This window comes from Cervus elaphus, chromosome 6 (genome assembly GCF_910594005.1).
Source record: "Cervus elaphus chromosome 6, mCerEla1.1, whole genome shotgun sequence".
Lineage (NCBI taxonomy): Eukaryota > Metazoa > Chordata > Mammalia > Artiodactyla > Cervidae > Cervus > Cervus elaphus.
This window is the reverse complement of record NC_057820.1, coordinates 24,438,857-24,453,779: the sequence shown is the minus strand read 5'-3', so window position 1 is coordinate 24,453,779 and position 14,923 is coordinate 24,438,857. Positions and strand designations below refer to the sequence as shown.

At 46.3% G+C, this 14,923-nt stretch overlaps 1 protein-coding gene across 3 annotated transcripts in view; it reads left to right on the top strand.

Annotated features, from left to right (window-relative positions):
• The first annotated feature begins 7,969 nt into the window (after positions 1-7,969).
• Positions 7,970-14,923, top strand: part of SEPTIN11 (septin 11) — a 93,628-nt gene continuing 86,674 nt past the window's right edge. For 2 of the 3 annotated variants that reach the window (XM_043906407.1, XM_043906406.1), the window contains exon 1: positions 7,972-8,178. In XM_043906407.1, the coding sequence (XP_043762342.1) occupies positions 8,152-8,178 (27 nt within the window). In that variant the 5' untranslated portion in view covers positions 7,972-8,151. Of the gene's footprint in view, positions 8,179-14,923 lie in introns of all 3 variants that reach the window. The other variant, XM_043906405.1, reaches the window with a different exon arrangement.

Sequence of the window (14,923 nt, the reverse complement as noted above, 5' to 3'; positions counted from 1 at the left end):
AAATTAACAAAAGGAAATGAAAGCAATCCAATAGATATTGACAGATGAGGAATCAGGATATTGATCGATGATTGAAATAGGTAGAGAAAATTTTACTTCATTCAAAAGGAAGGAGTTGACAAGAAGGGAGATGACAGTGCAGAGGAATCCCATGCGCTAGAGAGTTATTCAGCTGGTGGAAATTGATGATGGTAGAATGATGGATAGCAAACAGGTTGAGACAAAAGGTAAAAATGTAGAAGTGATATTGCTGCTCGAATATACAGGTATGTATGTATGAATCTGTTCTAATCCAGTGTCAATATTTAATGGTCGAAAGGACTTCAACTATGTAAATTTTTTAGGCTCACAAAGAAGGAATAATAACTGATATTACAATATATGACTACAGGCAGAAAGGAATTATCTGAGAATTAGAGATGCCAGAACTATGGGAACTGACCCAGCTCTGGGGCTGGCTGCCAAAGAGAGTGACCAGCAGGCCAAGTCATCATACTCCAGGGAGCAGATCATTTCACAGGATGCTCGTTAATAAGATCAGATTTTAAAAAGGAGCATGTATTAAACAGTAGCACAAGCCTACAAGGATTGATACTTGCAGACTTAATTTTGCTTTTAAAAAGAAAATCAAGAATTTTTCAAAAATTGTTTCTTGCTTTTTAAGTAATACTTGTCATAAGAGGGTGAAAAGGAAGAATAAAGTCACCTATTGATGCTGATGATATAATGCTATCAGATGACAGAGAAAAGTAAAAGCTACCCAAGTTTAATTTCGTTTTCTCTCTCAAAGAGAATAATTTTAAATGAAAAATGTAGTATTAACGTGATTAAAAGGTTACTGAAATCCAGTGTGGTAAGTGAGCAACCAATTGCTTTCTTTAAGTGAGTTAAACTTTCCAGGCCTCAATGAATTATCCATGAAAGACTTTGCATAAGTGATTGTAGATTAGTGTCAGTCAGCTTTGGAAAACCAGAGAAAAATAAGAAATGCCAAGGACTGAAGAAGGGCAAATATTGTCCTGATTTTCAAATAGTAAAAAGGCAACAGGAGCAGGGCAGAGTTTGAGTTACTGGTAAATTTAACATTGCCTAGAATGAATGTTTAACCAATTGTTTTAACAACAGGGAAAGAAATTGAGCTTACTAATAACAATATCAATTTTTTTCCTGTTTCCTTATATATCTACCAAAGTCTCCATGGGAAAAAAAATATTTCAGCAGATGTTTCAAATAAAAAATAAATAAACAAAAACCTCTTAAATAAAGGGTAGAACTGTAAACACTTCATTGTCTAGTATAATCACTAAATCAGCAGCGTCAGCATCACCTGGGAGACTGACAGACCCAAAGAGTATCAGGTCCCACACCAGACCTACTGGTTTTAGAATCTGCATTTTAACAGGATCTCCACGTGATTCACATGTACTAAAATTTGAGATGCACTGAAGTCAAACAAATAAGGGATGGCAAGGCACCCAAAGACTAATAAAATTAAGAAATCATTATCACCCTTAGGACTGAAGGAAAACAAAGGGAGGAAATTGTGAGACTGGAACTGGTGAATCTATTAAAAAAAAAACATTGAATTGTTTACTTTAAATGAGTAAATTGTATGATATGTGCATGTACAGATGTGAGAGTTGGACCATAAAAAAGCGTGAGTGTTGTGGTGCTGGAGAAGACTCTTGAGAGTCCCTTAGACAGCAAGATCAAATCAGTCAATCCCAAAGGAAATCAGCCTTGAATATTCATTGGAAGGAATGAATGAATGAATGCTGAAGCTGAAGCTCCAATACTTTGGCCACCTGATGGGAGGAACTGACTCATTGGAAAAGACCCTGATGCTGGGAAAGATTGAAGGCGGGAGGAGAAGGGGACAACAGAAAATGAGATGGTTGGATGGCATCACTGACTCGATGGACATGAGTTTGAGCAAACTCTGGGAGATGGTGGAAGACAGAGGAGCCTGGCCTGCTGCAGTCCATGTGGTCACAGAGAGTCAGACATGACTTAGCGACTGAATAACAACAAGCTGGCATGTGAATTGTATTTTGATAAAACTGTTGGAAAAAAAACAAAAAATACATGTAAAACCTGTATTCTGAAATCAAAATATTAAAAAAAGCAAGCAGGGGGAATAAATATCATGTTCATGGATTGAAAGATTCGATAGTGTTAAGATGTTAATTCTCCCAAGTGATTCTATAGATTTAATGCAATCCGAAATAAATCCCATCATGATTTTTTGGTATGACTTTACAAGATTATAAAATGTATATAGAGAGGCAAACAATTTAGATTAGCCAAAGTGATTTAGAAAGAGAATAAAGTTGGAGAGTTCATATTTCCTCATTTCAAGACTTACTAGAAAGCTACAGAAACCAAGGCAGCGTGGTATTGGCAGAAGGACAGATACATTGACCAATAGACAGAATAGAAATTAGTCTAGACAAGCATATATATGCTTAGTCAATTTTTGACTAAGGTACAAAGGCAATTCAGTGGAGAAAGGATAATCTTTCCAATATCTGAAGCTGGAAAAATTGGATATGTCAGAAAATAAACTTTCATCCATATCTCACACAATATACAAAAATTAACTCAAAACCATGCATAGACTTAAATGTAAAGACAAAAACTATAGACTTCTAGAAAAAACAAAGATTTGACAGATTTCTTAAACACCAAGAGCACAATCCATAAAAGAAAAAAAACCAGTTATACTCCATCAAATAAAACTTTCTGCTCTATTAAGAAAATGAAATGACAAACCTTAGAAATATGTGTAAAACATACAGCAAGCATAAGAATAAAAAATAAAGTAACTCAGTTTAATAAGAAACAGCAAAAAACCCCACATAACCCAAGAAGGTATGAAAGCAAAAGTGTTAGTCACTCAGTCATGTATGACTCTTTGCGACCCCATGGGCTGGAACCCACCAGGCTCCTCCATCCATGGAATTTTCCAGGCAAGAATACTGGAGTGGGTTGCCCTGCCCTTCTCCAGGGGATCTTCCCAACCCAGGGATTAAACCACGGTCTCCCACATTGTCAGCAGTTTCTTTACTGTCCAAGAAGCAAATGGAAAGACTGTCAGCACCATCATTCACCAGAGAAATGCAAATTAAAAGAACATTGAGGTACCCCTGAAAAATGACTAGAATGACTAAAAATTTAAAAACTGAATATACTTACTGCTGATACAGAACAGAACAACTGGAACCTTACATGTCACCATGATAGATTTTAGAACATTTTTATCATTTAAAAAAAAAAAATTCCATACCCCTTAGTTATTACTTAGTTATGACTTCTCTACCACTTCAGTCCTGAGTAACTGTTAATTTACGTCTGTCTGTATTTGTGGTGTTGTTCAGCCTCTCAGTCGTGTCCGACTTATTGTGACCCCATGGCCTGCAGCACGCCAGGCTTCCCTGTCCTTCACTGTCTCCCGGAGTTTGCTCAAACTCATGTCCACTGAGTTGATGATGCCATCCAATTGTCACCCCTTCTCCTCCTGCCCTCAATCATTCCCAGCATCAGGAAATCTTTTCTAAATCTTTAGTATGGCAATAACAGTCTTTTGTAACCCCTAGCCTCATCTCTATTCCAATGCAATTCAACATTTATTGAATGTATCAGACTTTATGTGTGCGGGCTTCCCAGGTAGTGCTAGTGGTAAGGAATCCGCCTGCCAATGCAGGAGATGTAAGGGACGCGGTTTGATCCCTGGGTCAGGAAGATCCCCCGGAGAAGGAATAGTCTCATCTCTATTCCAATACAGCTCAATGTTTACTGAATATATCAGACTTCATGTAACACAAATAAGCACTCTTGCCTTGAGACACTCATACTCCAGTAAAAGATGTGTATTAGGATGATCATCTTTCAATTAATAATGTCTTATAAAAATAGCTAGGGTGACCATAAGTCCTGGTTTTTGCCTATTGTCCTAGTGTAGTTACTAATGGTACCAATGCTGTTTTTCAGTCTCAAAAGTTTCTAGAAAGTTTGAACAATAGCAAGAATACTGGAGTGAATTGCCATCCCTCCTCCAGGTTACCCTGGGTTACCCTAGAAAAACCTAGTCACTGTGAGCTTCAGAAGTAGCCATATCAATGTATGACAAAACCCACTGAAATGTTGTGAAGTAATTAGCCTCCAACTAAAAAAAAAAAAAAAAAAAAGAAGTAGCCAGCTTGCAGTCATCCCATAGCAAGGGAGCCTAGGGGAATAAGTAACCAGACTCCTCTGCTGTATTGCTGTTGCTCCGCATTGCCCAAACTCAGCTAACTGAACCTAAGGGAAAGAAAGCCCTTTACGTTCAGGCTCTCTTGGGGGCAGGAACATGGATAGCCTGTATCAGGACTCACAGTTACTACCTTATTTTGCAATAGGAAAAAAATGAGATGAAGAAAGGCTAACATGCTCAATGTGACAAAGCTGGTAAGTGATAATACGGAGTGCTGTGTGCTCCCCACTCTACCAGGCTCCCTCCTACATACTAGCAAATGCCAAAGTACCTGTCCTCGCCACAGCATCATTACCCCTGAAGCCACTAAATCTTTGCTCATTCTCACCCCTTGTTTGGAATGTCTTCCTTGCCCTCTCCCCTCCACCTCTTTGGTGAAGCCTTTCCTGTTCTGACAGGCAGAGTGAATGGCTCCTTCTACTGTGCTTTGAAATCCCATAATTGATATATCTTTTCTAGGATTTGACCTATTTATTAGAGTTCTTCAACATCTGTCTCTCAGCAGACTGTGTACGGGTTAAGAGTCAGAGAGGCATCCTATTAAAAAATAGTTTTTTAGTTGCTAGCACAGTGCTGGGCAGAATTAGAAAGGTAATCTAAGCCCTTAGCAACTCTACTAGGGAGGAACGATCACTAAACAGGTTTTAAAGATGAGAAAATTGAAGCACTGAAATGCTAAGTAATTTGCCCAAGGTCACACAGCTGTCAAGCAGTAAAGCCAGGATTTTGGATCTAGGTAGTCAGGTTGGAGTTGTTGTTATGCTTGGTTGCCCAGTCATGTCTGACTCTTTGCAACTGCATGGACTATAGTCCACCAGGCTCCTCTGTCCATGGAATTCTCCAGGCAAGAATACTGGAGTGGGTTGCCATTCCCTTCTCCGGGAGATCTTCTCAACCCAGGGATCAAACCTGGGTCTCCTGCACTGCAGGCAGATTCTTTACCATCTGAGCCACCAGGGAAGCCCAGTCTGATTGTAGAATGATACATAAATAACTTCATAATAAGAAATGAAATTCTGAAACAGCATTCCTTGGTTGAAAGGACTTAAGTTGTACATTTATTAAATATATTTATGCCTACCTGCCAAAAAAACAAGGAGGGGGGCAGTTTAAGGCACTGCCCTCATCAGTGAAAAAATTCAGGCAGAAACTCGGTTAACTGATGATTTTATCCTGAAAGAGTTCCCTCAAACAGATGAAACTTTGGAATAAACGACTTTGAGCTTTAGTGAGGAGCATAAAATAACCTACTAACAAAGTCAGGGAGTTCACATTATCAGTTGTTTTCAATATAGGTGAAAGAAGGTGAAGTCCCTCAGTCGTGTCCGACTCTTTGTGACCCCTGGACTGTAGCCTACCAGGGTCCTAGGTCCAGGGATTTTCCAGGCAAGAATACTGGAGTGGGTTGCTATTTCCTTCTCCAGGGGATCTTCCCAACCCAGGGATCAAACCCGGGTCTCCCGCATTGTAGCAGACGCCTTACCATCTGAGCTACCTTTGGCCCCTTTCAATATAAGCATTTGCAAACAAAATGTCAATAAAATTAAAAACAATTAGTAAAACCCTGCAGTCTGGTTTGGTCAATATAACACAAAATGGAGAGCTGGTTTGCAGCTGCCCTTATGGGGTTGACAGCTCCTGGAGCATCTTTTCATCGGGTTCACCTGAGACCTCTGGTCCAGGGCAGTGTTGCTCTTAAATCCTTCCTCCAGGAGAAGGAACCGAATGTCCATATACCACAGAGAGTGTGGATCAAGTATATATTCCCCCTCCCTTTGCACAGTACCCATGTACCTGGTAATCCTAACTCAGTACATAGGGTGCCTCACGTCTGCTTGACATAAAGCAGTGGTCTTGTCTTCCAAAGAGCTGAAGCCTAGGGGAAGACACTGGTCAGAAATGAAGAGGTTAGTGCTCTGAGGGTCTGGGCTACAGACTGAGGAGCTGCTCATCTTTCTTTCATCGAGTGTGTGTTCAAGTCCTGTCCAACTCTCTGCAACACACCCCCCCCCCCCGCCCCCCCTTCGCTCGCCAGCCAGGCTCCTCTGTCTGTGGGATTTTCCAGCAAGAAAACTGGAATGGATTGCTATTTCTCCCTCCAGGGGATCTTCTCCATCCCGGGATGGAACAGGGGCTCCTGAATTGGCAGGCGGGTTCTTCATCACTTGAACCACCTGGGAAGTCCTTTCACTGAGAGCTCTTTCATCCTATTCTCTCATTCCCGGCTGTCCATCCCATCCCTGCGGGTGGACTTCACCCTGGGTTGCCTCTAGCCCCTCGACCCCTCCCGGGGCAAACCAGTGTCTGTCTCGCAGCAGCGGGACGCCCACTCAACACTTGGGCAAAGGTGGCGCAGCGAGTTTGAGTCCTGCACCGTTGGGGGCAGAGGCAGCTGGAGCGGCAGACCCAAGGCCGCGAGAAACCCGGGTAGTTGAAGTCTCAGCTCAGACTCTGAGGCGCCCCAGTCTGAAGAGGCGGTTTGTCTTTTCATCTAATTCAATAGGCCCAGGATTTCCCCAAGGGCGCAATCCCGTGGGCTGATCACAGACAGCCCTTCATCGCCTCACCACACCTTCCCCACGCTGGGATCCAGTGGCTTCCCTCTCCCCGACCGGTCGCTATCCTCGATCACCGTGTCGTCAGGGCCCCCCCGCCACCGCGACCCCACATCTACAGCACTCCAAACACACCTCGCCGCCCAGCCCTGGCCGAGGCGCCGCGCCGCCCCGCGTGCAGCGGGACTCGGTCGTTCTTCCCGCGGCACAGACACGCAGCAATGCCCCAACACCTCCGGGAAAAACCCTTCCCCACCGCAAAGCAGTCTCCAGTCGCACCCGCTCCAGGGTCACCCGCCTGGCGCCGCCGCCGCCCTGCGCGCCCGCCTCCGGGTCGTGGGGTCGGGTCTCCAGCGATCAAAAAAGGCCGGCCGCGCAGTCACTTGTGTCCAGCTCTCCGGTTACACCCGGGGGAGGCCTCGGCCCCCACGCTCTAGGGCAGTCAGCAGCTGCTTTCGTTCTCCGGCTGGGGCGTCCTTTTCTTCCTCTCTGGCAGGCGGTGGTTAGCGGTGCACGGCTGCAACTCCTCCGGCCTCTTCCTCTCCGGTGGGGTCGCCTATCCGGCCGCACGCGACAGTGACAGCTTCCAGCTGCCTGCCTTTGAGTCTCTCCCTTAGGAGAAAAGAATTGTGGAGGGGCATCTCTCCCCTCGCGGGGGTCTGCCCAGCCCTACCTCGGTCGCCCGCCGCTCTCCCTAGTGACCCGCTCCCCTTTCAAGCCAGTTCCTCCGAGGGGAGCGTGCTTGCCCGGGGCTAACTCTCGGCGAGATGCTGTCCGCGTGGACCTGTCTCGCCCCAGGAGCCCGTCTCCCTCTACGCAGCCCCTCCAGCCACCAGCTTGGGGAAGCGCGTGGCGGGACCCAGGGCTGGGACCTCAGCGCCCTGGCTTTTACTCGGACTTCAGCACGTGGTGGAACGGGGGGTGGCGGCCAGCGCACAGGCTTGGGGGGCGCTCCCGGTGGCACCGGAGCGGGTCCTTTCGGAGCCGATCGCTCCATTCGGGGAGGGCGAGCCCGGCGGCCGGGGCTGGCTGACCCGGGCTGGAGACCCGCCCTCCATCCTCCCTCCCACCGCCTCAGCCAGGGCGCGCCGGCTCACACCCCTTCCTGGGGAAGCAAATGGTCCCTTCCAGGCGGGTGGCCATGTTGCTCTAATAAAGCGGGAGGGGCGGCGGCGTGGGGGCAGCAGATGCTGCTAGTGGCGCGCGGGATCCGGGCGCAAGCAGAGCGCAGCCGCGAGGGAGGCGCGGGGGTGGCGAGCCGGAGCCGGAGCTCGAGCCCGAGCAGCAGCCGCTAGTGTTGGCGGAGAGCACCCGGGCGCAGCCAGAGCCGCCGCCGCCGCCGCGATGGCCGTGGCCGTGGGGAGACCATCTGTGAGTGCTGGGGCCTCGCTTTCCTCGTCCGCCTCTCCTCCGGCGCTGGTGGGGGTGGGGGGCTCCCGCTGGGCGGGAGGGTATCGGCGGGGACCCCGGGGGCCGGGGCGGGGGCGCGGGACGGCTGCGGCGGTGGCTCTGGGTGTGTGCATGAATTTGGGCGCGCGTCTGGGGCGAAGGGGAGGGCGAGGAGCCGGGAGGCTCGGCTACTACGTGATGCAACAGTGGATCGCCCCGGTTCTGGGGATGTGGGAGAAAAAGGACCCCTTTCCTGTTTTTTTATTTTTTAACAGGGTCGTTTTGGCCACGGTGTTTCTCGGCTGCCTCCCTCTCCCCGCGCACACCTTTTCTCTCGTGGCGGTGGAGAAAGGCGCCGGGTGCGGGGCTTTCCTCCCGGCTCCCCCGCGCCGAGGGGCGACCAGGGCGTGGGAATTGTTAGTCCAAGCGCCGTGTCTTAGGGTGGCAGAAGCCGGCTCAAAAATAAAGGAGAGGGATTTCCGTGGTGGCTTCCCCAGTGCCTTGAGAGATTCCGGACACCCTCCGGCACCCACGCCGGTAACCGGGCCCTGCCCAGGATGTGGACAAAAGCCCTAGATACACACACAAAGTTTTCAAAGGGCCCCCTTGTCCGGGTGGGTGGAAGTCTTAAAGCGCTCTGCGGTTGGAAGGCCGGAGGCGGGGGCGCGGGAAGAGGAAGGGATGGCGGGTGCGTGGAGAATCGGGTGCCCCGAGACTGGGGCGAGGGAGCCGGGGAGGGAGGGAGGGGGATGCTCAGGCCGCGGGCTAGCGGGCGGGGCGGGGGTGCAGGGCTCAGTGGGCGACTCCGGAGCCGGCCTGGATGGCAGCGGGACTTCAAGGGCGCGGCTTCAGCCGGGCTCCGCATCCCGGGTGAAGGGCGAAGGGAAGGGGCGGCGACGGCCTTTTCCTTTTTTTTTTTAACTGAAAGGAGCAGAGCCGGGTGGGGAAGGCGGAGTCCTTTTTCTTTCTCTTTCCCCCTTTCTTTGTCGCTCTTCAAAGTCCATTTTCGTCCCACGGGCTTTGTGGGCTCTCTCAGAGAGGCTCTTCCCGCTCCGTCACCGCCGGTTCCTTTCCTCTTCGCCTGCTCACCGCTGTGGAGCTGCAGGTGGTGGCTGCAGAGGGTTTGTAGGTATAGACCCAAGTCTCCGGGAGATCCTGGAAGCTCTGAAAACCCAGAAGTGCAAAACGCAAGACTGTGCTCTTAGGACCCCCCCCCCCCCGGTTCTTCTTGCAACTCCTCCCCCAGATACCCTCTTTTTTTGCACCCCTTCCTTTTCATTTAGCGGAGTCCCTCTCCGGGTTCTAACCCGGTTTGGTGGTTCAGCTGCCAGAGGTGTTTTCAAAGGCATTCTCCACCGTCGGAACAAGTGCAGTTGGTCGTATTGAAGCGTAACTGTAGGTCTTCTAGGCATTTTAAACTCTAATATTTAATGACATACTCTTCAGAATTCAGGCCTCCTCTTGATAATTAGTGGTCATAGATTGTTGTTACTGAGGGAATTTGCAAAGTCTCCGGGCTGATCCCTTTATTTTGCTGGTGAGAAAATTGAGGTCCAGAGAGGTCAAGTTCATCTGGTTAAATTACCACCCCCATCCGCCTACCCTACCCCCTTCCCCAAGACACACACACACACACACTCACACACTCACTCACACACTCACTCACTCACACTCACTCTCTCTCTCTCTCATTTCCAGAGCAGTGATTCAGATAACTAAAATAACAAGGTAATTGGACAGTGGCTAGGAATGCAAATATTCTGTGTGTGTAGGGGGAGGATGCCTTCAGTGACACCTATTGCTGGTGCATTCTTGGGGCAAGGGGGAGGTGGAAGAAATAATTTGCCGCACATTTTCTATAAATTAGTTAGTTCATATATGTCAGCTAAATAGGAACAGTATGTGGATTTAAGACTCAGTTGTGTGGCCGTAATCATATCCAACACCAGGTCTGCCAACCAGATGTGAACTTAATCCCTCAGAATTCTTGTGTAAGACCTTGCTCATTCAAAAACAGAGGTGACTTTACAAAGTATATGTGCACAGAGGAGGTGACTGCTTTCTCTGCACATTCCCTGTTGTCACTAGAATTAAGATTAAATTACTTACAGTTTGAAAACAGAAGACTTTTTTTGGATCAAGTTGTGGTAGGGGTGATCAGGAGTTGACTACAAAGTTACAAAGTCTTTTCAGGCAGCTTGCAAGGAATTGTTGAAGGGTTTCACTTTGTTCATTCGGTTACTGTCTTAGTGTAGTATTTGCCCTTAGGTCTTCAGAACAACCCCAGTGAACGCAAAAGAGTCTCCTAACTCAGCCCCAAGGCCTCTATACAGAGTCCTTGATGGTAGAATTAGTTGCTCCCTCCTTTTCCCTCATCTAGTCTGTGATTTGAACAAAAGAAGGGAAGGGTGTGTTGAGAAAAAAGAATTACTTAGAAGTTGATTGTGGATAGAATGTCCCTAGTTAGTCCTTTAGAATTAGTTTTGTGTTTTTTTTTTTTAGTTGTTTAGGAAACCATGAACACATCTCCTTTCCCTACAGACCGTCTCTCTCATTCAGATTGAAGAAAAGTTCAGTCAAAATAAGTTGCCCTCAACTTGAGACTGACATTCTTGGACTTGAACATCTTAATCTGATATCTTAGGTAAATACGCATTTTACTGAGCAAAAATCTTTACATATCAGAGGTAATATTTTCTGTCTTCTGAAGTGGTTGCATTCAGTTATAACGATTTTAATTTCAAGGCTAAACTGAGACGTCTCAAGTGGATTTGTTGTTGGCTGGGCGACAGGAGCTTCGGTCTGGTGCGATTCTGTTTATTTCCATTTTGATCTCGACCCCTAGCTGCGCCATTTTCCCAAGAATGGTTTTTGTATTTGGCTCTCAGAGGCCCCTGAGGCACATCTGCTGTTTCCAGAGTGTGACTGGTGATTAGCAAGAGTATTTCTTCCCTAGGGATGTGTCCACATTTTGGATGAGTTAGTATTTTGGCATCCAAGTCCCAGGGCAGCTATTAACTTTATTTTAATCAGAGCATGGTAATTCACTCTACCTGGGAACAGACTTTAAGCAGCTGATCTCTCAGGGAGTGGTGTTCATAAAGTTATAGGGTCTGGGGGTTTAGAGGGGTTTTAGAGGTCATTTGGTTCAGCCTCCTCTGCAATGCAGAAATATTTTCTGCGTTATGCCTAATAGAAGTGTTTAAACTTTCCCAATGGTGAAGGGTCTTCTGTGATATCAAGAAACTTTTTCAAGAAACACGTTTAATTTTTGTTTATTCACTGTACCCAAAGGAATAGAAAATCACGTTTGTTCATTAGCTCACTTAACACTGTTAAACACCTCCTCTGTGCCAGTACTGTTCTACGTGCTCGGGATACAATAGTGGACAACTGAGAAATTCCTTCTTACCTGGAGCTTTTATTTTCTGAAATTTAGTGTCCGTGTGTATTACAGAAACAAACTTCAACAGAGTATGTAAGCCATTTAGGGAGAAAGGAAATTACGTGCCTATTGCCGAGTGAATAGCTATGATGCAGGTGAAGGATCTTATCTGTTTGAGGGTTATTATCTGTTTGAGGGTTTTTATAGGCAGTTCCTAAGATATGGTCTGTCTTCAGCTGGAGGGTGAGGACTGGCAGTGAAAAGTTATTTTCCCTTGTAGTAAAATTGCCATTTTTATGACTTGAGGATGTGGCCCCTACTTGGAAGTCTCTGGTTGTTGGACCTGGAGAAGGAGTAAATCTTTTGAAAGCTGTGGATTATTTTTCTATCTTTTAAAATAACTTTAGAAATGATGTCTCTACATCACAATGAAAAATCGACCCAAGAAATTGATTAAAAGACCAAAGCTACTCATAATCCCATTGTCCTTATATAGCAGTACTTAGAGTGTTATTTTCATCCATTTTTTGAGGTTTATACCAGCAAGCATAACCCATACCATATAAATTGTTGCTAAGAAACCAGACTGTTTAATTGGGAGATTGGGATCAACATACATACACTGTGGTAAAGAATCTACCTGCAATGCAGGAGACATGTTTTCGATCCCTGGGTCGGGAAGATCCCTTGGAAAAAGGAATGGCAACCCACTCCAGTGTTCTTGCCTGGGAAATCCCATGGACAGAGGAGCCTGGCGGGCCACAGCCCATGGGGTCACAAAAGAGTCAGACGTGACTGAGCAACTAAACCACAACAACAATAAAATAGATAACTAATGTGAACCTACTGTATAGCATTCTATTCAGTGCTCTGTGGTGACATAAATGGAAAGGAAATTCAAAAAAGAGGGGATATATGTAGAAAATAAATAAACCAAACTATGTGCCTGGGAAGACCCTGTGTGACTAATTGGACATTCATATAATGAAGGAAACAGATGCTTAGTGCTCTCACAGGGGCCACCATATGTCTGTGTCCAGACAAAAGAATGAATGATTCGGATGGCCTGCTTTGATTAATTACCAGAAGACTCAGTGTCTGTTACCACTCATTGATGATGCCACAACTGATAACGATGCTCGGGTTTTGACTCCTTGTGGAGCCAGCTATGGTTTTCTGTGCCTCTCTTTCTCTTCGCAGGGCCTGCACTTGGTTGGGGGAGGAGCAGGGTAGGGACCGCTCTTGGATTTTATCATTTTTGGGGAACTGTCTTTCATAGCCTTAGTTAGACTGTCTCACCCGGGGTCAGCCAAGCTGAACCATTATTGAAGCAAAGACCCAGTAGGTCTAAAGCTTCTATCCTTTTTCCCAAGGAGAACTACTTTGCAATATAATTGATACCCCCTCTGTTTTGGGGTTGTTAGTTTTAATCCAGATTGACAGAAAACTCCCTTCCAACTAAACAATACCTCTTCTACCCACTCAGGCCTCTTGGCAGCCCATCAGTGCAGCTGCTGTTGAATGGAGAAACATAACTGGAGCTAAGGTGAAACAGACAGGTTTCTAAAAAGAATGCTAGTGCTCTAAGAAGCAAATTTGCATTATCTCAGGCCTGGCCGGAGGTAGAAATCAGGTCTGTTGCCTGATATGACCAGGCATCAGAGCCACCTCTTTCAGATCCACGCCAGTGAGAGAGAGTGAGCGTGTCACTCAGGTCAAAGGATGCAGGAGGTTGAGTTGTGTGGATGTACTTTGTCTGTCTGTTGGGCTAGGATGGCAGGACAGGGTGTGATGTATTGATGGAAGGGGCCAGGCTGCGCTGGACAAGTAGGAATGACTTCACGCTCCAAAAGGGCATCTTTGGGGTCTGACAAGGGGCAGCTTCGTTTCTGCCTTTTTAAAAAAAAATTATTAAGATTGTTGTGAAAACAGACATAAAATGTGTCTACTTTTGATGACTAACATTCGTTTGGAAAGAATTTATGAATTTTTTTACTTTCTAACCTTTTTTTTTTTTTTTTTTTGTCATAGAAGTAGAATCACTGTAATATAGATAGGTTAAAAGTGGAAAAACAAAACCACTCTCAACACCCTAATGCATCAGTAGTCATTCTTGGCTTTATCTGGCTTCGTCTTGGCTAATCCATCTGCTTTATCAGATACTTCATGTGCAGTTTCTTTGTGCAGGTGCTGAGGTTATGATGTGGGTACTTGAGATGCTGTTCCTGCTGCTCTCATCAAATTTCTCTAAAGGATGAGCAAGCACTAGGATTTAGCAAGGAAAACGAGGTGGGGAAAAGTGTTCCAAGCCAAGGGAACAGCGTGTGCAAAGCTCTGAGGTGAGGCAGAGCCTCCGAAGGATATATCCAGTGTAGCAGGGACATCAGCATTCAAGATGGGGGATTGGTAGACAGATAGGAGGCTGGGGAGGTGATGGAAAGAGACCACATCACTTTTGTGGTGCATTCTTCGGGACATGGGTATTGACTGCAGAGCATTTTCAGTATTTTCAATGCAGTCCAGCCGCCCCGCAACTTACAATATCCCAGATTCTTGCACTTGGTTGATAGAAGACACTGAAAATCTTCAGAGCACTAATTCTTCAGCTTTCAGGGAAGGTTCAGGGGAGTTGATTCCTTTCATGGCCAAATCTAGCCCTTAAAGAACAGAGGAAGAATGGGAAGGGCAGGGAGAGGAGGAGGGATCCAGTAACAATATCACCAGGTCTTCCTCTGTCTAGTTGTCTGTATTGAGCTCTTCCTCAAAAGGTAGAACTAAAGTCTTAGACACTGAAGCAGATGAGTCCTAAAGGGTGGGATGGGGAGAATGCTAGGACTCCTTCCGCCTTAGATTGTGTGTTGTCCCTAAAGAAAACTAAAAACCCATTGGATCCTGTGAAGACAGGAGGAACGTCTTAAAAGCCAGGGTCCTCCTAAGACTTAATCCTTTTTTATTCATCTCCCTTTGTGTACCATTTTCATGCCAGTATAAACTTCATGAATCTCATTAAGGGTGCCCATTAAATTTACTCAGACCTGCTGTTGCAAGGAAAAGGCTTGACTCACAACTTCTCTGTACAGGAAACCTGTGTAGCATCTTGACTTTTTAAGTGTTTTCTGTTTAAATTACTGTCAAGACAGTTCTCTCTTAATCCTCACAGTTCCTAAGAAGTAATGTAGGCAGGGAAACTGAGGCACAAAGAAGTCATCACTCACCTGATCTGGTACAACCAGTTAGTGGGAGAACTTGGCTTTGGAACCCATGGCTCTTAACCAACATGCATACGGACCTACTGTTCATGTTGGTTAGGGAGACTCAATTCTGTTGAGGTAACAAACTGCT